The sequence below is a fragment of the Urocitellus parryii genome, chromosome 6 (genome assembly GCF_045843805.1).
Source record: "Urocitellus parryii isolate mUroPar1 chromosome 6, mUroPar1.hap1, whole genome shotgun sequence".
NCBI lineage: Eukaryota > Metazoa > Chordata > Mammalia > Rodentia > Sciuridae > Urocitellus > Urocitellus parryii.
The window spans coordinates 71,447,749-71,471,447 of NC_135536.1; the positions used below are offsets into that span (position 1 = coordinate 71,447,749).

Genomic DNA, 23,699 nt, shown 5'->3' on the forward strand with positions numbered 1-23,699 from the left:
GGGCAGTCTTCTGCTAGCAGAACTACACTGAAAGGCCATGAGCTGGAGTTTGCTGCTGGCACTGTGTGCACTGCTCCTGCTTCTGGTGAAGCTGCTGTGCTTTCTGTGTGCTGATGGCGACCTGACTCTGATGTGGTCAGAGTGGCTGGGGCGACGACCAGGTGAGGACCTTCCAAGGCCACCAACCCTGAGACTGGGCTAGTGAGCAGTGGAAGTCCATCCAGGTCTCCACTGGCTCCATATTCCTTCTGGGTGACTTCTGATTGCATGGAGCCTCTGAATCTCAGGATGGTTCCTTTGCCAGGAAACATGGTGAGGGAAGTAAGAAGCAAGGGTAAGGAGGCAATCCACTCTTTGGTCCTCTCTCCTGGTCCAAGAAGTCAATGATTTGCTTCCAGCCTAAGAAACCTCTCCAGGGTTGCCAAACTACAGAACACTGGAATTGGAGGATGCCCTCAGGACTCTTATTTCTCAGCTAGGATCCCAGGGATTCGAGTGTAGTGTCAGGGGAGGATATTTTCAGAAACTAGGAGCATCCCCCTGCATTGTAAGAACATCAGTCTCCTAGTAAAGAGTCTTTGTGTGTCTTCCTCAAGTCATTTATCCTCTATTTCTCGCTCTTCTGTAGTTTTAGAATCAGATTTGAGGTTATGAAGTCTTCCACCTGCCTACTCAACCAGGAAAAAAGTGTAACACTACAAAGAGCTGAATTGGCATTGTGCCTGGGGAGAGAGAATTTTTGGCACACTAAGGGGCATTCTGCCTACCTTTCTTTTGTCTCTTCCTTGCTTCCTATTTGATGATTCTCTAATTGTGTGTGTGTGTGTGTGTGTGTGTGTGTGTGTATTCATGAACACAGTGTGTACTAGATAGGCAGTGTGCTCAGCACTTTACAAGCATAACGTTTGACTTCACAAAACTGGCACAAAGTAGGTGTTACTCTTGTTTTCTACATAGAATAATTGATGTTCAGACAAATGAAACGATCTGCCCAAAGCTGGAGTTTCCCTGGACCAAGTTTCCTGTATGTAAATACCTGAAGCATGAGGTGAAGTTGGCTTGGAAGTAAAATAGTAGGTCAGAAGATAGACTTGGAACTGAAATAGCAGAGGATATACTTGGAAGTATATCAGAGGAAATAAAATAGTAAGTCAGAATAAGATGTTTTCTGAAAGGCTTAGGTGTGGAGGTAAAAATTGGTTCTTGGGCACTGGAAAAAATTCTGACCGTGCAGTGTTTTGTGCCTCTCCAAAGCTCAACCCTGTCGGATGAAATCTTATTCTGTGATATTTAATTTCTCTAGTTTGATTTTCTTGAGTAAATGCATAGGGTGCTACTGCAGCTGGTCTGACTATGGTAAATAGATGGCTATGTTGGTGTTCTCTCTGTGAGTTGTTTGTTTTATGGCCTTGGAAAGGACTACACCTCCAGTCCATCTTTGTTTTATTTGTAGTTGGACACAATACCTTTATTTATTTAGGGAATCAGGAATCCCCATACAATGCAGTTTTATTAGCTGTAGGACTTTACCTTGATTTATGGCTTCATTTCAACAGGTGGAATATTCCTGCCCATTTATTGTCATTAACTGCCTTGTGGATGTTTGTGTTTGGTCTTTAATGTTTTGTGTTCATTTGGACTTGGAGAAAGAAATAAAATCAGTTTCTTTTTTATTACATAATTTTACAAGTCATTTAATTCACCAAACTATGCCTGAAAAGTTAAAATGTTGACAGTATCTAAATGAATACCCAGAAGCTAACAATTACTTTCTCATATTAAGTAAAAGTTAAAAGTTAAGGTCTCTAATACTAACGTTTAAGAAATTCAATTGTGGGCTGGGGATGTGGCTCAAGCGGTAGCGCGCTCACCTGGCATGCGTGCAGCCAGGGTTCCATCCTCAGCACCACATACAAACAAAGATGTTGTGTCCAGCGAAAAACTAAAAAAAATAAATAAATATTAAAAAAATTCAACTGTTTTACTCTTCCTTGAAAAAAGGTTTTAAAGGATTTTTTAAAAATATTTATTTTTCAGCAGACAACAACATCTTTGTTTGTATGTGGTGCTGAGGATCGAACCCTGTCCCACGCATGCCAGGCGAGCTCGCTACCGCTTGAGCCGCATCCCCAGCCCCAAGGATTTTAAATATAATTACAATTATGTAGTTGTATGTTACAAATTTACATATTAATAATAAGTTACCACTTAATAAAAGGATTTTGAACAGAAATAGTTAAAGTCCTAATAGTTTTAAAATTTTAATTTAAAAGTTTAACCATTCTTATTCTTCATTGAAAAAAAGTAAGCTTATATGACTTCTTTTTTTAGTGCCCCTTTAATGTATAGAGTAAATGCAAAAATACATGCAGTATATAAAAATATTGAATATTCATGAAATTATGATGTCATTAGGGGACTCTAGAGGGGAAAGATATCTAAGAAGATTCTGGAGGGGTGGAAGAATAAAGAAAAAAATTTTTTTAAATATGGAAATCAACTCAGATACTCCAAAGAGCTAAGACCATAAAGATGAAGAGATCTCCTTGGCTATTCTGTAGATAAAATTTTTTTCATCTTAAAAATTAGACATCACACTCATCTAATATAAAATTTAAAACTATGAAAGGGTATCTAAAAATAAGTAAACTTTGATCTACTCTTGTGCCCCATCCTTCCAATATGCTTCTCTGGAGGCGACCAATATTTTCTGCCTCTTTTGTGTCCTTCTAGAGAATTCGCTGCATTTCCAAGCATGTGAAGGTTAAAAGTAAAATTTTAAGGCAACAACATGGATACTGTTTGATCCAGGAAACTTTACAGCACAAATCCAGAGCATGAAAAGGTACAACAGCAGCACGCACAAAGAGAACTCAGGTTTTAGCTGAGAGAAAACCTCAGTGTGAGTCAGCTGTGAATTGCCTTCCAGCAAAGCTGAGGCGGGTCTGGGCTACATCTGCAGACATTTAGTGTCTAAAGAAACAACTGCCAATGATGCCTCTGTGCTGGGCACTGGGGATGCAGCAGGAACCTGACATAATCAGGTTATAGACCTAATCTTTTGCAAGACAAGGGAAGTAATGGAGTCAGCTCATCCTGCTCTGCATTGTCCCGACCCCACTGGAATCCTGCATCCTTCTGTGGCCAGCTCCCTTCAGCAGGATCATTGAACAAGCAAAGGGAGCTTGTGCAGGGGGTTTGAGCAGAGCTCAGGACCTGGTGCTCAGGACACATGAGGAAAGCAGCAAAAGTTGAACATGTTTATTTAGCCTTAGAGAAGCCAGAGATGGGAGCCCTCAGGGAGGATAGAACAGCTGTCTTCAAGCACATGAGGATGGCCATGTGGAAGAGGCTTGATTTACTCTTTCTGGTGCCAGAAGGCAGGCCTGATGCCCACTGCTGCCAGTGGGTAGAAGTTAAAGCTGTATCCCGTCAGTGGAAGAAAGAGCCCTTGAATGATTAGACTTGTGTGAAGGTCCCAGATGACGAGCTTCCACAGCCTGGGAGGGAAGGAAATAGAGACGGGTCAATGGTTTGAGGACAGATTTTCAAACTGGGTTTAGCATTGAATGTTAGTTTCTGTCAAAGAATCTACTTTCAGGAGCTCTTTATGGGGTGGTGATGGTGGGGTCTTCATATATGCCAGATTCTGTGAAATATAAATGAAAGTTGGTGCTAAACAAAAAAGTCTTCTTCAGGGTGGGATGGTGATGTCAGACCTGAGTGTACTCAGGTGAACTTGAGCCTGGACACTTTGACTATTGGCTTTATGCAATAGTTGCTTACTTGTGTAAAGATGAAGAAATCTTTTTAGCTCTAAGTCAGTTAGTAAACAATTCCAAAGAAACCATATTCCCCTTAGAGTCCGAGTATTGAAAATACTTGGAAAAATGAATAATCAATAGCTAATAAAGGTTTGTCTGAATACACACCGGTCATTCCTGTGAAGTCTTTCTGGCTCAGTTGAGCCTTTCCACAAATGTACATCACCTAAAAGGAGAGATTTGTAGCCCAGACACAATGCTAGGGCTATTTCCACTCTAGGTTTAGATGTTTAAAGGAGACTCTTTTCCTAAAGACATGTATTTCTGGAATGTTTAAGAAACACATTGGTTTTATCCAAGTATGGTGGCACACAACTGTAATCCCCATGGCTCAGGAGGCTGAGGCAGGAGGATGGTGAGTTCGAAGCCAGTCCCAGCAAAAGTGAGGTGCTCTGTGAGACCTTGTGTCCAAATAAATTACAAAATAGGGCTGGGGATATTGCTCAGTGGTCAAGTGCCCCTGAGTTCAATTCCTGATCCCTAAAAGAAAAAGAAAGAAGGGAAAAGAAAGAAACATATTAGTTTTAAAATATTGACTATAACTTAGGGCTAGTGGTATAGTTCAGTGGAAGGGCTTACCTAGCATGGGTGAGGCCCTGGGTTTAAACCCTAGCACAGCAAAGAAAATTGATCATATTTCAATTTGTGTACCATAAAGAAGAGTTGGAAATACCTAGGCTCATATCCCAGCTGCCAAGGTTCTTTGGTATTGATTAGTTATTCCGTTTTGGAGTCCTTTCTATGTTTCAGTCTCATTGTTAGGCACCGGGGCTTATAAAGAAACAAGATAGGGTCCCAACCTTGATGGAATTTATAAACTAGTTGGGATAAATTAATCTTTGTTAACCTCGGTTTTATTTTTCAAAACAGTGAGATAATAATACTATTTCATAAGGTTCTTGTGAGGGTTTTAATAAGGTAAAGTGAAGCACATAGATGTCATTAAAAATGTTAAGTAATTCAGACTAATAACTCTTTTGCCCTAGGCAGGAGAAATTTAAAGAAATTATTGGGTGGGTAGTCTGTATTTTCTGCTCTAAAGTCCACCTGTTAAAAATTTTTGTGATAACTATAATTAACATTTATTTAGCACTGGTTATATGCAAGATGTTTCTGTGAGTGATTTACATATTTTAACTCTTCTTTCTCAATATCAATAATCCTGTGAGAGAGTTAATTACTAACCACTTTTCTAGTTCTGTGCAATTAGGGCACTAAACTCATGGGATATGCTCATAGCTGTGTGGTGGAGCTGAAATTTGAACCCTGGCAGTCACCAGAACTGGTACTTAACAAGACTGAATTTAAAAAGTGCTTAATTAAACAGTATACTAGGTTCTTGATTTCAAGTATCCTGATGTAAAATCAGAAATGTAAAATTAAGTAACAACTTTTTTGCTATTTTAAATCTATAATACATAACTTCAATAAATAAAGCACAGAGGAAGTAAACCACAGTGACTCTACAGGTTCAGATATCAGTGGCTATCATCCCTTGTAGCACAAATAAATTATTCATCAGCTTGCTACTGTACCATTTTCACAGTGTTTAATAGAATATAACTTTGAAGAAAAAAAAACAATCTTGGGTGAACTACTAGATTTTGCTCAGATATTTCATTCTGTTTTTGCAAGGGAAGATTTCAAGTAAGACAAGATGTAGTAGAAATATAACAAAGTTTATTGGAATAGGAAAAGATAGTTTATTAGAAGAGAAAGAAGGTAAGAAGCATAAGAGAAAGGGGGTGGGGAGAGAGAGGCCTATGTAGTGGGTCATCTCTGAGAGTGGAATGACAACTCCCTTCTTGGTGTCCCAGCTTTAAGAGGTCTTATTGCATAGATTTCATTCATGTATCTAAGTGAATGCAACAAGTACGAAAACTTATAATTACAACAAGACTAAATAATATACAAGGACCCAAAGACAACTATTTATGTTGGTGTGTGTGGATTGGTTTTGTCTGGAAATTGTTTTTAGAGATTTTATGGTAGTTTTAGACCAGGGAAAATCTGTCCTTACATATCAAAGGAGGAGCCTTGGGTAGTAACTTCTCTCCCCTGAGAATAATATGCTGTTTGGGCTATTATCTTATGTCAGAACAGTGCCAGGATGACTTTCTGTAAGTTGCTCCTTTGAAATACATATTGAGGGATAGTGCATAGGCTCAGGCTGTGGAAATAACCCCTCACTTTCTGTGTTCCCACCGCTCATGTTCACTGTTCTTTGTCACTATTACAAAAGGACATTAGCTGGCAGAAATCCAATATGATTGGCAAATGCAGAAAATATTACTTTAAACATGCAGGATGATTACATCTTATAGAACTGCACTTGGAATATTGGCATTTCTTATCAATAACATAATTTCAAAAAATTGAAAGAACTGAACTGAAAACAGACTGGAAACCTTAGGGATCACCTCATCTGAGCCCACCATGAATGTTGAAAGTGAGTCTGGGCAATGACTTTCTGTTCATTTAGCTTTACTATTCTTTATCACACATGTGGATAATATAACCTTGGAATAAATTATGGAATTACAATGTTTACCTGAAAGTAAAGTTAGAAAAATTCTCCAAGATACTCAAATGCATAAACTACTGTGTAGATAAGTTATTAATGTGATGTGTTTTCATGCCTTTGAAATATTAGATATCAAGAATTTTCTTAGAAAATTTAAATATTTAAGCTCCATGTTTATTAGGTCTTAATATTTTAGTGGTATTGTTTAAAGTTTATTTTTTTCCAGTCTTTGACATTGGGTATAATCCGTCACTTATTTTCTGCCTTCCAACCCTGTTCCTTCCTCAATAGAACAGGAGCTGACGGGACTGGTGGTGTGGGTGACTGGAGCATCCAGTGGGATTGGCGAGGAGCTGGCTTACCAGCTGTCTAAACTGAGAGTTTCTCTTGTGTTGTCAGCCAGAAGAGTGCATGAGCTGGAGAGGGTGAAAAGAAAATGCCTAGGTGAGTGAACCTAAAACAGCAGCTGAGCTTCCTAGACATGAGGCACACTGCAAACTCAAGTGCAGCCTGGGAATTGCAGAGATGGGCTTCTCCTGCCAGTGCACCCTGGCTCCAATGCTCCAAGTGCTGGCCCCTGGCCCTTTTCTCTTGTCGCATCTTAGATGGCTTCCCTTCACCTTTCCTGCCTCATTTTGTCAGCTTTCTACTCTTTTTTTTGCACTGACTCTTGACATTAGGAAGTGACTGTCTATTCTGTCCAGTGCTGGTGACTTTTTAGTGACCAGGTGACTTATATTTTGTCTTCCGGAAAGAACAGTTTCTTTCTTTCTTTCTTTCTTTCTTTCTTTCTTTCTTTCTTTCTTTCTTTCTTTCTTTCTTTCTTTCTTTTGTAATAACAGTTTGTTTCTTATCCATGACATTCATGTATGTAACCACTGAAAGTGGGTAGGATAGATCCTTACTCATTCTGCTAAAATATTAGATATTATTGCCACAAGGGAGCATGTAATATTCTATTGTGTGTGTACATATATATATATATATATATATATATATATATATATATATATATAAGTTTCTTATCCATTCATCTACTGAAGGGCACCTAGGTTGGTTTTGAAATTTAGCTATTGTGAATTGTGCTGCAATATGCATTGATGTGGCTGTGTCCCTGTAGTATGCTCTATTTAAGTCCTTTGGGTATAGACTGGGGAATGGGATAGCTGGGTCAAATGGTAGTTCCATTCCCAGTTTTCCAAGCAATTTCCACACTGCTTTCCAGATTAACTATAGGAATTTGCAGTCCCACCAGCAATGTATGAATGTGCCTTTTCCCCCACATCCTCTGATAAACCCAGCCTAATTCCCTCTTAAGATTGAAAGCCATTTCATCACAAAGGCATGAAAAGTTAATTTCGGCTTTATTATAAATTACTGTGATTTCTAAACTTGCTTGGAATGGCTGCTCATGCCTTGAACTCATCCATGCCTGGCTTTCCCTGACTAGATAACAACCCTCTCTGAAACCTTAGCGGTGCCTCAAAAATTCTGGTGTTGGGATCTAAATTTACTCCCTAACTTGAAGTTTTGAACCATTTAGATCATTAACCTCCTATCTGCCTTTTTATTATGCTTATCAAAATCCTGTTATCTGTAAGTTTTCAAGACACCCCCCTTTGCAATTTTTCGTGCTATAAAACCATGCTTCAAGAGAGTTGGGGTACTGTCCTCTAACCCAAGGATTTTGGGAGAGACAGTCCCAGCCAGTTGGAATTACACCTTGCTTTAATTTGATTTAAAATTGGAGTCGGTGATCTTTGCGTCATGGTTTAACATAAGCCACCTGAGAAAGTAAAGTCTAGAATAATTAGTGAAGAACAAAAGACAATGTCAGAGTTAGTTCTAAAGGGATGGAGCACCTGATAGGTCCACTCCACACAGGAGCTAGTGCTAGACAATTAGAAAATGGCCCCTGTGGTTTATTTAAGGGGGCACATTAAAGGCAAGGATAAAGTTTGGGGGAGGAATCTTGCTTTGTGATTTCTTGAAGTCAGCAGGCTGATTGGCATCTTGGCAGGTCACACCCATGTCAGAGGAGCTGTGCTTCTACAGCACGTCACCCCATCTCTGGTGCTGCATGGGACCTTTGACAGAGCTGAATAAGGCTCACAATGTGTCTGGGCAGTCAGCCAGAGGAAATGTCTACTGGAAATTCCCAGACACCAAATTCTCCTATTCATTAGGCTTCCATGATCAATGTGGTCCACACGCAGCACACAGATGGTTCTCGCCACCAGAGTGTGTGCTAAACTGAGAGTAGCAAGGAGCATAGTGGATCTATGTCATGCTGTCCCCACTAATTTTTAAATGTCTCTATTTAGGCAATGGAAATTTAAAAGAAAAAGATATATTCGTTTTGCCCTTTGACCTGGCTAACAGAAGTTCCCATGAGGTGGCAACTAAAGCTGTTCTCCAGGAGTTTGGTAGGGTAAGTAGCAATTTATATTCACAAAGCATTAACAACATTGCTCTGCCTGGCTCTGTTGTTAATGCTTTGTGAATTTATATTCACAAAGCATTAACAACATTGCTCTGCCTGGCTATCCAGAAAGGAAGGATATTTCCATCTATGGTGCTTTCATTGTAAGAACTTTAGGCACATGAGGTGAGATCAGGCCTATGAGCTGGGCCAGTTAATCATTGAGTCTATGTCTTTAAGTAATTAATAATTTTAACATCATATCAATTACTAATCGCTCCCTGTAGACAGAAAGAAGGTGCTATTATAATTTTTTTGACATTTATTATTTTCTATAAAAATTTACATAAAATGGGAGTACCATAGTTGCATTGTGATTATTTTATTATGATTTTGTTATGTTTTTACTACTAAATTCTATAAATATAAAATTGTTTCATTGGTTTTTCATGTTAATGACATAAGCAACCATGACAAGGAATTCTTTCAATCCATCCATAGGATAACCTTAAGCATCTTTTTTCTGGTTTTATTTTATTAGATTGATGTTCTGGTCAACAATGCTGGAAGAGCACACTCTTCTTTGATTGTAGATACCAAGATGGATTTCTTCAAGGAGCTAATTGAGCTTAACTACTTAGGAACAGTGTCCTTGACAAAATGTGTTCTACCTCACATGATTGAGAGGAAACAAGGAAAGATAGTTATTGTGAATAGCATTGTGAGCTCTATACCTATACCAATAGTCAGTGGATATTGTGCCAGCAAGCATGCTCTTCGGGTAAGCCTGCTAAAACTCAACTTTGATAAAAACTGACCCAAATGAGGAATATGACTATCCATGGAACTAGGCAATAATGTGGGGAAACAGAAATAGAAGAACTTTGGTAAAAGATATCCCCAGTACATGATTAAAAAAAAAATAAAAGACTTGAATCACAGGTGCTATAAACTGTCCAACAAGTATATATTGAACACTGATACTGTGCCATACACTGAAGCAGATCCTGGGAATATTAAAATTATTTTGCTCTTATAAAGCATATATAATCTAGTCAGCATGTCACCCTTCACCTTATCCCTATTTCTACCTCATCCTCGTGGTAGACTGTGAGTCCTCTGCTCCATTCTTCTACACAGATTTCAGGATGTGCTTTTTTCTCCCATTACTGTGACTTCTTTTCCTTTCCCTTTTTACTTGCTTTCATGAAAGTGAAAAAAGATACTGCCAGCTGGTTGCTTAGTCCTGGGCCTCATATCCCTACTGGGAAAAATCCAGATTCTGTCCACATGGGTTCTATTGAAAAAAGAAATCTTAACAAAGGCCAAGGCCAGGAAAAGAGCTTGATTTGAGTTTCCTAACTAATGAGGTGTAAGTGTGGATATAAAGAACATAGAAGGCAAATCGGAGGAGAATGATGAAAGCAGACCCAGAATATAAAAGTAATACTGTTGAAGGTCAGTTTGAATCAAATGTTTCACTGTTGGAATAATAAAAGGCAATAGCTGCATGGTCACCTCACTCTCATGAGAACATGAGACTTTGGTTCATTAGGACATTTGTCTTTTCATTAGAGATCAGAAATTTTCAGTGGGTGATGATATGGAATGCAGTACTTATGATTTTCTCCTGTTCAGCAATGGGCTGTCAATCATCTCTTACAGAGAAACTTGGGCAAACCTCAGGTGGGCAGATGTGGCCAGTGCCAGTAGTCTCATAAGATGTGCCGGATGCTCCCAGTAAATCACAGATGAACTGTCTGGCCTGCCTCCAAGACTCTCTGTTAATTACTAGATTTGATCTTCTGATATGATGTGGTAGATTGAGACTCTGGTTAGTATTACCACTAGTTGAACACTACTTTCTTTGTGAAGAGCTCAATTTCTTCTAAGATTTCCAGCAGGTCATGAAGTGAACATGTTTCACTGAAAAGTTTACATGTTATAAACTTTCCAACAAGAGGTTTGTACCATCTTTTTTTTTTTTAATATTTTTTAATTTTTAAATTTTTTTTGGTTTGTACCATCTTAAGAGACACGTCTCAGGGTTTGATGAGTGGTTCGCTTGATGTCTTTTCTGCTTTTACTATTGAGAGGCAGAATTTAAAGGTTTGAGAGTTCTTTATTTATTTACAAAGCATTCATTTCTCACAGGCCCTGTGTCAGTCTCAGATGGCAGGAACCCTCTGAATGCTCATGAGGCCCAGGATTAATCATGCATCTCATAGTTTGTTAGGGGTTAGCATTTAAGAACTGGTAACTGAATAATAATATTGGATCATATGTGAGTGTACCATGGTTAACAATAGTTAACCTGGCTTTATAACAATGTAGTCTTTGAAAATTCCTAATTTACAACAGAGATGAAGAGAAACAGATTTCTGTTGATTCCCTGTTGGTTTAGAAATGACCAGTTTGTTTCTACAAATGTCATTCAGTAGATGATCATATTACAATTTTAAGTGGCTAGGTACATGTTTGCTGAAACTAAATCATCCTGTTAAGGTAGTAATATCAATTGGAAGATTGGATTCTTTCTCCATGATGAATTTCTGTGCAGCATTGATCCCTCGGTACTCCCTATTGCCCCAAACACTGGTACTTTAGATGACTCTAGGGAATAAAGAGAAAGCTCACTCTGGTGATTTCTGGAGAACATGCACTGGTTTTGGAGCAGGGAGATGAGGATTGCTATGAGGAGGGTGTATCAGAACCTACTGGGTTAGTTTCTTGCTAACTATAAAAACCATTGATGGCAAGAGACACTATTACCAGGGTAGCAAACTGCTAATACCTAGCAAAAATTGAGAATGTCTTTCCTGGTTCAACCCTGGACTCACAGTGAAAAATGCCTAACAAGTTTGCATGATTACACTACTTGTCCTTTACTCAGGCATTTCAAAGCATATTTTGAGAAATCATGAGATATAAGATTATAATTAATATTATTTGCTTTTTGATTATCTTGTCATTTTTTTTCTTTTTTTCTTTTTCCCTTTGTGTCTATTAGGGTTTCATACATAGCCTCCAAATTGAACTTACCAAACATCCAGACATAATAGTTTCTAACATTTGTCCAGGACCTGTCCATTCAAATATTAGAAAGAATATGCTAACTGAAGAAGTCACAAAGGTAAAAATTTCTAGTAGTTTAATAATTTTAATGATTTACTAGTTATATGCTGGTGTTATATTATTATTCTTTAGTATTTTTATGTCAGAAACATTTTTCTTTGGTGGTGCCTGGAATTAGAACCCAGGGCCTTGAGACTTTGGTTAGTATAGTTGGTAGATGCAAGACAAGCATTCTACCAACTGAGTTGTATCCCCAGCTCATCAGAAACTTTTTATGGCCCCAAACTTAACTGGCATGATGAAAATTGTTAGTTAGCTGGAATTGTTAAAGATAGCATTGGTATCAGTTTCAATAAGGCTAATGAAATTGCTAAAATAATATTCATAAGTAGGCTGCCATTGTTTGTTTGCTATTATGTAATAGGATTTTTAAAAACCTATTTAGAAACACCATTTATCTTCTTCAATTTCATCTGCATGGCATCAATTTTTTTCCACATTAGTTGTACATAATTTTGGGATTTGTTACCCGTTCATACATGCACACAAGATAATACTGTAATTTGACTAGTATTAATCCCTAGCATTTCCCCTCATGGTCTAAATTTTTATGTGATTTCATTTGATATATATATATAAGAACTGGTAACTGAATATATATATATATATATATATATATATATATATCACAATATATATATATATATATATATCACAATAAGTTTATTTTTATTACTAAGGTGATAATTATATCATCTCTCTAAGATTAAGTAATTTTAATTAAAAGAGAAGAAACTTATCTTTTAACCAGTCCATATACTCTTATCTGATAAAACATATGATTCCTATTAATATTTTTTAAATATTACAAAAATAGGACAGGATGTTTCTCAGTGAATGAGTTAGCATGCAAAAGACCACAAGTTTGATACTCAGCATCAAATAAAACTTAAATATGAAATATTGCAAAAGTTTAAAACTACTATTAGATTCTATGGGGACTTCTAAGGGAAATGAGACCTCACTAAAGGATAAACACAAACTTGTTGTTCTCTTGTTTTTTCTAACTTAAATATTTTATGAAATAGCTTGGGAAACTATCCAGCATTCACTTAATTTTAATTTTTTTTCTTAGACTGTCGACTATAATAAGATTCAGGATCGCCAAATGGCTACTAGTCGTTGTGTACAGTTGATGTTAGTTGCCATGGCTAACAATTTGAAAGAAGTTTGGATTGGAGAACAACCTTACTTGTTGGTGCCATATTTGTGGCAATATATGCCAACGTTGGCCTGGTGGATAATCTGCAAGTTCTGGGAGAAAAGGATTGATGATCTCTTGAAGAGTGGTGTGGTAAGAGCAACTTAAATATTTCTTAATAATATGTACCTAATTTATAGGAAAGTATGAAATCCTACAGTGAATAAAACTTTCTTGCTACCTTTCCACCTATTTCATGATATTAACATGAAGTGTATAAAGAAGTACTTGAATTGGAGACTATTGCATTAAGTGAAGTAGGCCAATTCCCCAAACCCTAAGGCCAAATGTTCTCTTTGATAGGCGGATGCTGACTCACAATAGGGGTGGGCGTGTTCACAAGATTGGACAAGGCCGGGTGGGGCGTGGAGGGGAGGGGAAATGGGAATGGGAGATAGTAGAATGAATCAGACATAACTTTCCCTGGTTTATGTGTGAATACACAACCAGTAGCTCCACATACTCCTTAAATATATGGTACATCAAAATACATTTTACATTCATATATCACTAAAAAGAACCAATAAAAAAATTTAAAAAGTATTCCATCCCCAAACATATCTGAATGTTTACTGTAAATTTTGGCTAGTCTTAGATAAATGACTTTTGTACCATTTGGTAAAATCAAACCAAAGTTTGCCATTTTTTCTTCTACACTTACTGTTTGATCAATATATGTGTCCAAGTGCTTTTTCCCCACTGACTTTCCCCAGCAAGTCCTACCCATTCTACCAGTTTCTCAGGTCAGGGGTCACCTTTTTCTTTTTTAAAAAATAGTTTTTTTTTTTAGTTGTAGTTGGACACAATACCTTTTATTTATTTATTTTTATGAGATGCTGAGGATCGAATCCAGGGCCTTGCATGTGTTAGGTGAGTGCTCTACCATTGAGCCACAACCTCAGCCCAGGTGTCACCTTCTTGAAGTGATCCCTTGCCCTTCCCTCCCACCTCTCTTCAGGACTAGGTGCACCCCAGGCCCTGTGTTCTCTTCTGTCAAAGCACTGATTGCACTAGACAGGTCCATGCACACTATGTTGGACATGCTCCTTTTACCTAGTTACTGGAGTACTCTGCACATCTAACATGTGCCTATGGCCACATCGTTGGAAAAAGCTGATTACTCTCTTTAGACCTCTTTGCTATAGCAATTTGTGGAGTGATTCATTAACTGATTGATACAATTGTGACCATCAGAAGAGTTTAATGTATCATTTGAACAGCAAATGTAAGGAGTCAATCTCAAAATTAAAGATTATAATTGTGCAAAGAAAGGTAAATGTTTTAGATGTATTTTATTGTTTGTTATTTCTTTTTGATATTTTGTTATTACCTTGATTTAGAACTCAGTGAATACAGATTGACATAAAAAAGCAGAATTATCAAGTAGGATCATACTCTATATGTTACTGTATAATCTGCCACTATTTCAAGCAATCCACTGAAACACCTAATCTACTTGTTACACATTTAATTTGTTCCAACGTTTTGCAGGCCATAAAAAAGAATTACTGGGGAAGACACCAAAATTTGACAAAATGCTTAGGGATTGTTATAAAATAGTTTCATAATGCACAAAAATTCTAGAGTTTAAAACGTCATTAAAGGAGTTTTTCACTGTCTACTGTTTTGTAACAGGGTGCAATTTGATCATGGCCAAATAACTTAAAACTGTTTTGGCAGTGCTGGGGCTCAGTAGTACAGGATGGTTCCCTGGTAGAGCTTGATCAAAATTATACCTGAGATTTCAATTTGGAGCACAGTTGATCTAACAACATTGAGCCCAGCTATAGATAAGAGTTGGGAGGGAAAGGCCACCTTTCCAGAGAGGAAGCATAACATCCTGTCTAGAGCACAGAGCCTAGTGCTGGACTACCTGGATTCAAATCCCAGCTCTACCCATCCTTGACCCTTGACCTCAGCAAGTCACTTCTCCATAGCTCAATCTCTCCATATGGGCAATGGAGATTAGTGATTAGCACCTAGTCACCATATTGTTATGGAGATTAAACAAGTTATTATACAGAACACTCTCAAATATAGTCTGGATTGTTATAAATGTTAGCTGTTGTGATTTTCTATTCTTTTCAATTCTGGTTTTTTACCATAAGATATTCCTCTCCAAGTATCAATGAATTTTTAAAATTATAACTGAAAAGTTAAAATTTTACTTATGGAAAATGTATAATGTGATGATTTGATATATGTATATATTGTAAAATAACTACCACAATTACACTAACACATCTATCTCCTCCATAGTTTTTAATCAGCATAATGAGAACAATTAAGACCTACTTTTTTTTTTTTAATCACACTTCACATATATTACGGGTGCAGTGGCACACACTTGTTATCCCAGCAAATTGGGAGGCTGATACAGGAGGATCATAAGTTCAAGGCCAGCTTGGGCTACTTAGAGAGATCCTCTCTTGAAATAAAAATAAAAAGGTCTGGGGACGTAGGTCAGTGGTAAAGTGTCTTTTGGTTCAATCCCCAGCACAAAACAAACAAACAAACAGACAAACAAACAAATAAAATATACAGTACAGTATTGTTAACTGTAGTTGCTATGCTGTATATCAGGTTAAAATTTTCAAGTTATACAAGTTATTCTCTTTTAAGTGAGAGTTTGCATACTTTGATCACTATCTTCCTGTTACCTTCATCTTGCAGTCCCTGATGATCTCAGTTTTAATCCCCTGTCCTCACCACCCTGCCTTCAATTTTCATACCAAATATACATGAGATTATACGGTGGTTTATTTTTTTTTTGTATCTTGATTAATTCACTTAGCATAATGTCCTCCACTACATCTTTGTTGTCAGAAATGAGAGGATTTACTTTTTAATGGCTGAACAAAATTCCATTGTATATGTATGTATGCATATTGTGTATACATATTGTGTATGTATATAGGTACACATACATGTGTGTATATGTATAAGTATATGAACATATACTCCAAAAATGAAAGTCCACAACTGGGGGGTGACTGTATCTGTTTGGTTCCCTCACTATAGGCTGAACATAGAAGGCTATCCAGTCATGGACTTTCAGTGAGATAAAAACTGTGAGCTAAAAAACTAATTTTTCTTTCTATTGTAACTAGCTTCAGTTATTTTCTTATAACATGAGAAAGTGGACTAATACTAATGAGAAGTGGAATTTTTGAAATCTATTTTTATTTTTTGAGGAATCCTTACTCTGTTTTTCATAATCCCTGTGCCACCTTACATTATTAATGTTTTCAATAACAGGGCATAGGAAGAATATATTATAGAAGTGAATTTTTGTTTACAGAATAGCGACCTTCAAAATATAAATATCACTCTATAAATCCAGCGTCTGATCACATCTAGTCTTTTCTAAAAGATAGATTTTTGTGTCTTTATCCATCTTGACTATACTGCTTATCACAGGGTCTTATTCATTCATCATTTTTTTTCAAAATGGAAAACTGGACATTCTCTCATTTCCCAACATCATTTCCTGGACAAAAGACCTCATTCTTTACCCCAAACCACAGAACAAAACTACACTGAATTTGTGTTATCATAATCATTATTTTTTTTGTTCTTAGTGCAAATTTGTGGAAGAGATAGATGTATGTAAGTCACATATTATGAATGATCAAGTTGCCTTGTTTAATTCTTTAAACAATATATTAAAAGTTCATAAATAATTTTAGAGTTATCTCTGAAACATTTTTATTCTGAATACTCTGTCCTATTCTTTGTATTTATTAGGGCAAGTAAGTGTAGGTATGATATGCCCATCTAGAAAAGTATTATTAAGATAATTTGGTTTTAAGAAATGGCAAGAGCACATATTAGCCAACGGCATTTATGCTAGGTAGAGGAACTAATGATGCTAAGCATATTAGAGAGATTTATATGTAGATATGAAATTTTGGCTATGACTTTAAATTCAAATTAAAGCACTTGCCCAAGGCTTCTAAAGATTCTTTTTAAAATTTTTATGAATTCTTTTTAGTTAAATATAGCATTGAATTCATTTTGATATAAGTATAGAATACTTTGCTCTAATTCTGTCCCTAGTACTCCCTTTTTGCTCCCCTCATCCATCCCCCTGTTCCCTTCCCTGTATTGATCTTTCTGCTATTTACTTATAGTTTTAAATAGTATCTTGTGGATATACATAATTGTGAGATTCACTGTGCTATATTCATATGTGTATATATGAAAGTTAGGTCAGATTCATTCCATGTTCTTCCCTTATCTGGTTGCTCCTCCATCTTCCTCTACTCCACTGATCTTTCTTCTATCTTTTCTCCTTATTTTTGGACTAGATTCTGTATATCAAGGAAACATTTGACCTTTGACTTTATTGGTCTGACTTATTTCACCATAGTCTCCCGTTCCATCCATTTACCAGCAAATGCCATATTTCGTGCATATTTATGCCCGAATAATACTCAATTGTGTAAAACACCGAATTTCTCTTCTCTATCCATTCAACTGTTGACAGGCACTTAGCTTGGTTCCACAGCTTGGCTATTGTAAATTGTGCTTCTATAAACATTGATGTGACTGCATCCCTGTATTATGCTGATTTTAGATCTTTTGGATACCTGCAAAGAGAAGAACTAATTGTCAAAACTGGGACAAATGCTGGGTGGTAGCTCAGTGGCAGAATATTTGCCTAGTACACAAAAGGTCCCAGACTCCATCTCAGGAGTAGAAAACATACACACTCAATAGAAAACATACACACCTCCACACACAAACGCACACAAAACACATACATTCACACACACAAAACCCCGGAAGAGGGACTGATTCAACTGATTCATATTATTGTCATTTTTTTGCAGGATGTCTCGAAGAAAAAAATATAAATGAAAGGAGTGCTTGCAGTTTGAAGAATAATAGAAAGCAAAGTGGAATACATAGAAACAGCATTTTATGCTAAGAATAAAAATTGAAGGCTAAATGTTGATTTCACTTTTTGATGCAACTTTTCTTTCATCATACAATGAATAAAAAATAAAAGACTTCCATGAATCTTACAAAATAGTACTAACACACAATACATTCTTGAATAAAAGAACATCTAAAAATACTTACGCATATATGCTTAAAATCTGGGTTATCAGAAATCTAACCAAAGAATTATAGTAATTTAATTAATATAATTTAACAAATATCTTAGTCCATTTGTGCTTCTGTAATAAATACATAATTTATAAACAATAAAACTTGTTTCTCATAGTTCTGGAGGCTGGGAAGTCTAGGATCAAGTTACTAGCAGAATTGTTGTCTGGAAAGGGATGATGTCCATCCAAGATGGTGCCTAGTTACCATGTCCTGCAGAGGGGACATAGAAGTGTGGGAAAGGCCAGAGAAGCAGGTACCTTCATCAAGGCTTTTTATGTGGGCACCTATTCACTGTCATGACTCTGTCATCTAAAAGCCATGTTCTTACTACTATGGCATTGGCGATTAACTTTCAACACGAATGCTGGGTGAAACAAAAACATCCAAAGCATAGCAATAATTGTAAGGACTAATTCACATGAAGCAAAGTGCTGGGTGATGGGCAGATATAAAGAAGTATTTTGAATGATTCTACCTCCAAAATGCTTTACCTCTTTTAGTAGTGTGGACAGGTACAAATGACTTATTTGAAGAAGTAAACAGGACTCAGAGCAGCCATGATTCATTAAACACCTGTAATATGCCGTTTGCTATAGTGAGGTGCTCAGTATTAGTTAACTCATTTATTCCTCATAACAACCACTATGGTATTATTTACCTTTATAGACAAGATGCACAAAGGAACTAGTTGTAACTTTCCAAGGTTACAAAGGTAGTAAAGGCTGAGATCAAGATTAGATTAGGCTCAAGAAGACTTCATTGGCCACTCCTTACTACTATTAGAATCAATTTTACTTTTAATCTTTAGATCCTTACAGCAGAAAACATGCATAGGCCATAGTAGCAATCAACAGGAGTAATGGAAGAAATACTTGGTCCTTTTTTTTTTTTTTTTTTTTTTACGAGCAGTTCAAATATGAGCTTGAGCCAAAATAATATACATAGAATAACTCTAGAATAGTTGTTGGGCACAGTGGTGGTCAACTCAGTGCTATCCTTGTGAAAGGGGGAAGGTGAGATGTGGAAGAATACACTATGAGAAACAGCAGGTAGAAACAGTGGAATAAATGCAAACACATAAACTCTAGCATGAACTGTTCACGTGCACTGGAATATATGTTCACGGAACCCTCTGCTCATTTTGCATGAAAGTGTGAAACAGATAGCCCCAAGAAGAATTATAAAGGTATGATGAAAGTTGCTTAGGATGGAAGGCTAATATGGATTCCCTATGGAAATAGAATATAATGAGCAAGAGAGAGGTCTTGCATAACCAGTGATGAAAATGAGTTTATGATTTATTGAGTACACCACACTTAGTGGTAATACAGAATTTCAGAATGCAACAAAATGTATTTGTCATGTGGCATGATACATTGAGAGGATGATGTGGAAGCCCTTCATGGGAAAGGCATGAGTTTCTTTCAAAGCTGATCCTTGAAAGAAGGGAAGCAAGTCAGCTGAAGAGAAGCTTCAGATAGCATCGGTTTTGTTTTATGCATCCTCGAATCCCTGTGTGTACCTGGCATCATGTCTGCTGCTGGTTGGGGTTTTTATGAGAGCTTGTAAGGTAAACATTCCTTGCCTTCAATATGTCACTAATGACAAAAAAGATTGAGTGGGATGCAGCTGAAAGGAAAAGTAATGTGATTGATTTGTTCAACTTTTCCAACCAAAGCAGCGTAGAAGAGGCACATATAAGTTAAAATATATTTGAAAGTTCATTTGTGTAGCATTTTTCTATGGCATGAAATAATGATAATAATAATAATAATAATAATAATGTGGTGATGATTATACAACTATACAATAATAGTATAAGCATAATAACTAGAAAAATGCCTTTGAAAAATACTAAGCATACCCTCTTTCTTCCTTAGGCTCTTTAATCAGTGGACCAAAATAGAATAGGGCAGCTTTTTCTCAAAGTCATTTTAGAGGAAGAAATGTTTATTCTGAAAACTCATGTTTTCAGAGATTCTATTCATGATTGACTGACATCATTACTGTGGGCCCAAGTGAGACAGAGAATCATGGCAGAGAGTTGTTTTGGAGGAAAGCTGCTCACAGATTGACAGCCAGGAAGCATAGAGAGGGTAGGATAAGCCAGGGACAAATTACATGATTCCCAAAGAACTGCCCTGTGACCCACTTCATCCAGCCACACCCTTCCTTCCTTACAGTCACCACCCAGTAATCCACTCAAATTATTCATATAAATGGATCAAACCACTGATTGAGTTACCGTTCTCATAATCTAATCATAACATCCCTGAATTAACTCAGGAGGTTTTCAGGGACAACTCATATCTGAATCATTACATGTGTGTATCTGGGGACTAGAGTAAAGGAGACTCTTGCAGAAGGGGAGCACAGCTGACTCTTTCTGCAATCAGGGGAAAAGAATTTAAACAGTCCAATATCAATATTTTTCAATACAAAGTCTTATATGGCTATACTTCAAAGTCTAGCAGTCACTTATTTCTAAGTGATGGCAGTGGTAATCATTTTAGTTTTCTTCATATTCTTCTTTATCTTTTAGATATTTCCTACAGAGAACCTGTGTTATCATTTTAGTTGAAAATTTAATTGAGATGTCTAAAAATTTACATTGAGATCTGCAAATAAAAGAGATCTGCAAATCTATTACTTTGTTTCCCCCAGTGGTTCTCTATTGCAAAACTGTCATATGAAGTCACAACCAGACTATGCTTCAATTGAAGCATAGATCATATTCAGATTTCTTCAGTTTTTACTTGTATTCATTTCTCTGTGTGTGTATGTCTCATTCTTTGCAATCCCATAGTACCTGTAGGTTTGCATATCCTCCTCCCTGTCAAGGTACACAGTAGTTCCTTTCCTATTATAAGGATCCCCCTATTTCCTTTATATACTCATCTCTCTCCCCGCCTTGTCCCACACTCCCACTCTGGTCCCAAACTATGGAAACCACTAACTGGTCTCCATTTCTGAAACTTTATGTTAAATACATTAAGTAATTGAAAATATAGAATATTAAATAAAAGGGATAAAAATGTAAAAATATGTTAAATATTGGCATGTCTAATGTTAACATTGAAATGTTAAATAGGTAGACAGTAGGCAACCTTGCAGGATTGGCTCTTTTCCACACACAGCATAATTCCCTGGAGACCCATCCAGGTTGCTGCATGTATCAATAGTTTTTTTCTTTTTAGTGCTGAGTTGTATCCCAATCAGCCACACACCCGTGTACTGAGCTGCTTCATTTGTACATGAAACTGTTATGAACATTGACATACAACTTGGTTGGACACAAGTTCACTTCTCTAGGATAAAGGACCGAGAGAGTGCAATTCTGGGTCACTTGGTGTTTTCATGTTCAGTTGTAAAAGAAACTTCCAGTGACTACTGAGTTTCTCTGTGTTCCTCCCCAGCACTTGGTGGTGTCATTTTTCATTTTCACCATCCTGAGAGTGACATCTCTTGAGGTTCTATTTTAATTTCCCTGATAGTTGATGATGTTGAATATCTTTCCAGGGGCTTATTTCTTTTTTTTTTTCTATGAGAACCCTGTCCACAGCGATGGCCTATTTTCTAATTGGGATTTGCATTTTTATTTAGTATTACATTTGATTTTTAATTTGGAGAATATACAGTTTGCAAATATTTTTTTTTCCTGATCTGTAGATTGTCTGTTTATTCTCTCCATAGTTTTCACATTGACTTTCATAGAGGGAGACTTTTTTCTTCTTCCACCAGTGGGTATCTAGTTTGTTTCAAAAGCTGTTGAAAGAACTTAAAATAAACTATTTTTGAAGGTGTTAGCATAAAATTTCTGGGTTTATTCAAAAGTGATTAATGTTGAATAGGGTTAAAACTCTAACCTACTACATTACATTATCTCTTCCACCAAATAGAAACTATTGGTATGTATATCAGATAAGAAACTATAAGTACACCTCTACCTCTACAGAGTTGTAAAATGACCTGGTCAATACAAAGTTCAGCTTAATAATATACTGCAAGAGCACTGGGCAATCTCCTTTGTTCTTTGCCCAGAAAATTTCAAGAAATTCCCAAAAGAGAAGAAACCATGAATCCAAAAGTCACATATATTTATGTACACATTTCATGAACATAGTCATGTTAGGAAGCAGAAGAGTAGTATGCCTCTATGTGACCGAAATTGATGCTAATGTCTCAGATGATAGTTTTAAAACCAGATAGACAGCCTTCATCTTGACACTTTCCTACCACTTCCATTGTGAATTGAGGAAACAGATAAGGGAAATAATATTTGTTCTTGTTGTCTAGCCTTTCATCTGAAGGATTCATTACTTTATAAATTTTGACCACAAACAACCCAAGCTCTAATTCTCTACTCTATAAGTGGCCATTTACATGAGAAAGGAAAACTCACCTAAGTAATTTTATCAAGGTTTTAAATACTTTTATGACTAAGTCAGCAATTGGAAATCTCAAGTGGTTCCTTTCCTGTTATTATTTCATATGCCCTTTGTACAGAATTGTACAACAATCCACTGATAGTGTCTAGGAGCCAAGGTGTTAGGCAATATTCTTTGGGACACCAGGCCATACTTTTTTCTCCTCTACCAAGAAAATGATTAAAAGGTGACTACCAGGCCACCCTTGAGTACTCAATGAATTACAACCAATGAAAAGAATGCAGCTTGTGAATTTATGGTTATTCAATAAACTGACATTTTGTAAAGGCAAAACTATTTGGTATGTTTTAATGTCATAGGTCTCACACTACATTTTTTTTTAAGACAATGGAATTTCCTTTTCCAAATTATATTTTTCAAAACTAGAAAATTATGGCATCTCTTGGAATAGAAACATTTTACTCAACAAGATGAATAGATCTGGGTGAATATCAAGACAGAGAAGATGTCCTAGTTTCCAATCATCCTTCGTTGAAATTAAGAACAAATATCCAAAAATCCATTTGAGCCATTTTGGCCACACCTATTGAGCCATAAACAAAAGTCATCCAGTGGAGGGCAATGCAGACTTAGTCATTAATGTCCTCAACAGAAAATGTGAATTTAGTGTTGAAGACGACTTCTTCTTCCTCCTCTTCCTCTTCTTCCTCCTCTTCCTCTTCTTCCTCTTCCTCCTCTTCCTCCTCCTCTCCCCTTCCTCCTCCTCCTCCTCCTCCTCCTCCTCCTTCTTCTTCTTCTTCGAGGCACTCCCCAGCCCTATTTTGTATTTTATTTAGAGACAGGGTCTCACTGAGTTGCTTAGTGCCTTGCTTTTGCTGAGGCTGGCTTTGAACTATGCTATTGCACAAAGGTCAATTTCAAAGTCAATCCGGGCAAACAAGTTCAATGTCCTCCTGCCTCAGCCTCTGGAGCCTCTGGGTTTAAAGTCGTGTGCCACCTCGTGGGGCGTGAAGGTTCATTCTTGTTTTTTTTTTTTTGGTTGTCAAAACATTACAAAGCTCTTGACATATCATATTTCATACATTTG

General features: G+C 36.8%; 1 protein-coding gene across 1 annotated transcript; it reads left to right on the forward strand.

Moving 5' to 3' along the window:
- The first annotated feature begins 33 nt into the window (after positions 1–33).
- LOC144255439 (dehydrogenase/reductase SDR family member 7-like) lies at positions 34–17,717 on the forward strand. Its single transcript, XM_077800129.1, has 8 exons — positions 34–161; positions 6,640–6,792; positions 8,673–8,779; positions 9,312–9,551; positions 11,781–11,903; positions 12,981–13,199; positions 16,688–16,715; positions 17,686–17,717. Exons 1-8 carry the CDS (start codon positions 38–40, stop codon positions 17,715–17,717), a joined length of 1,026 nt encoding a protein of 341 aa, XP_077656255.1. The 5' UTR covers positions 34–37.
- The last annotated feature ends 5,982 nt before the right edge of the window (positions 17,718–23,699 follow it).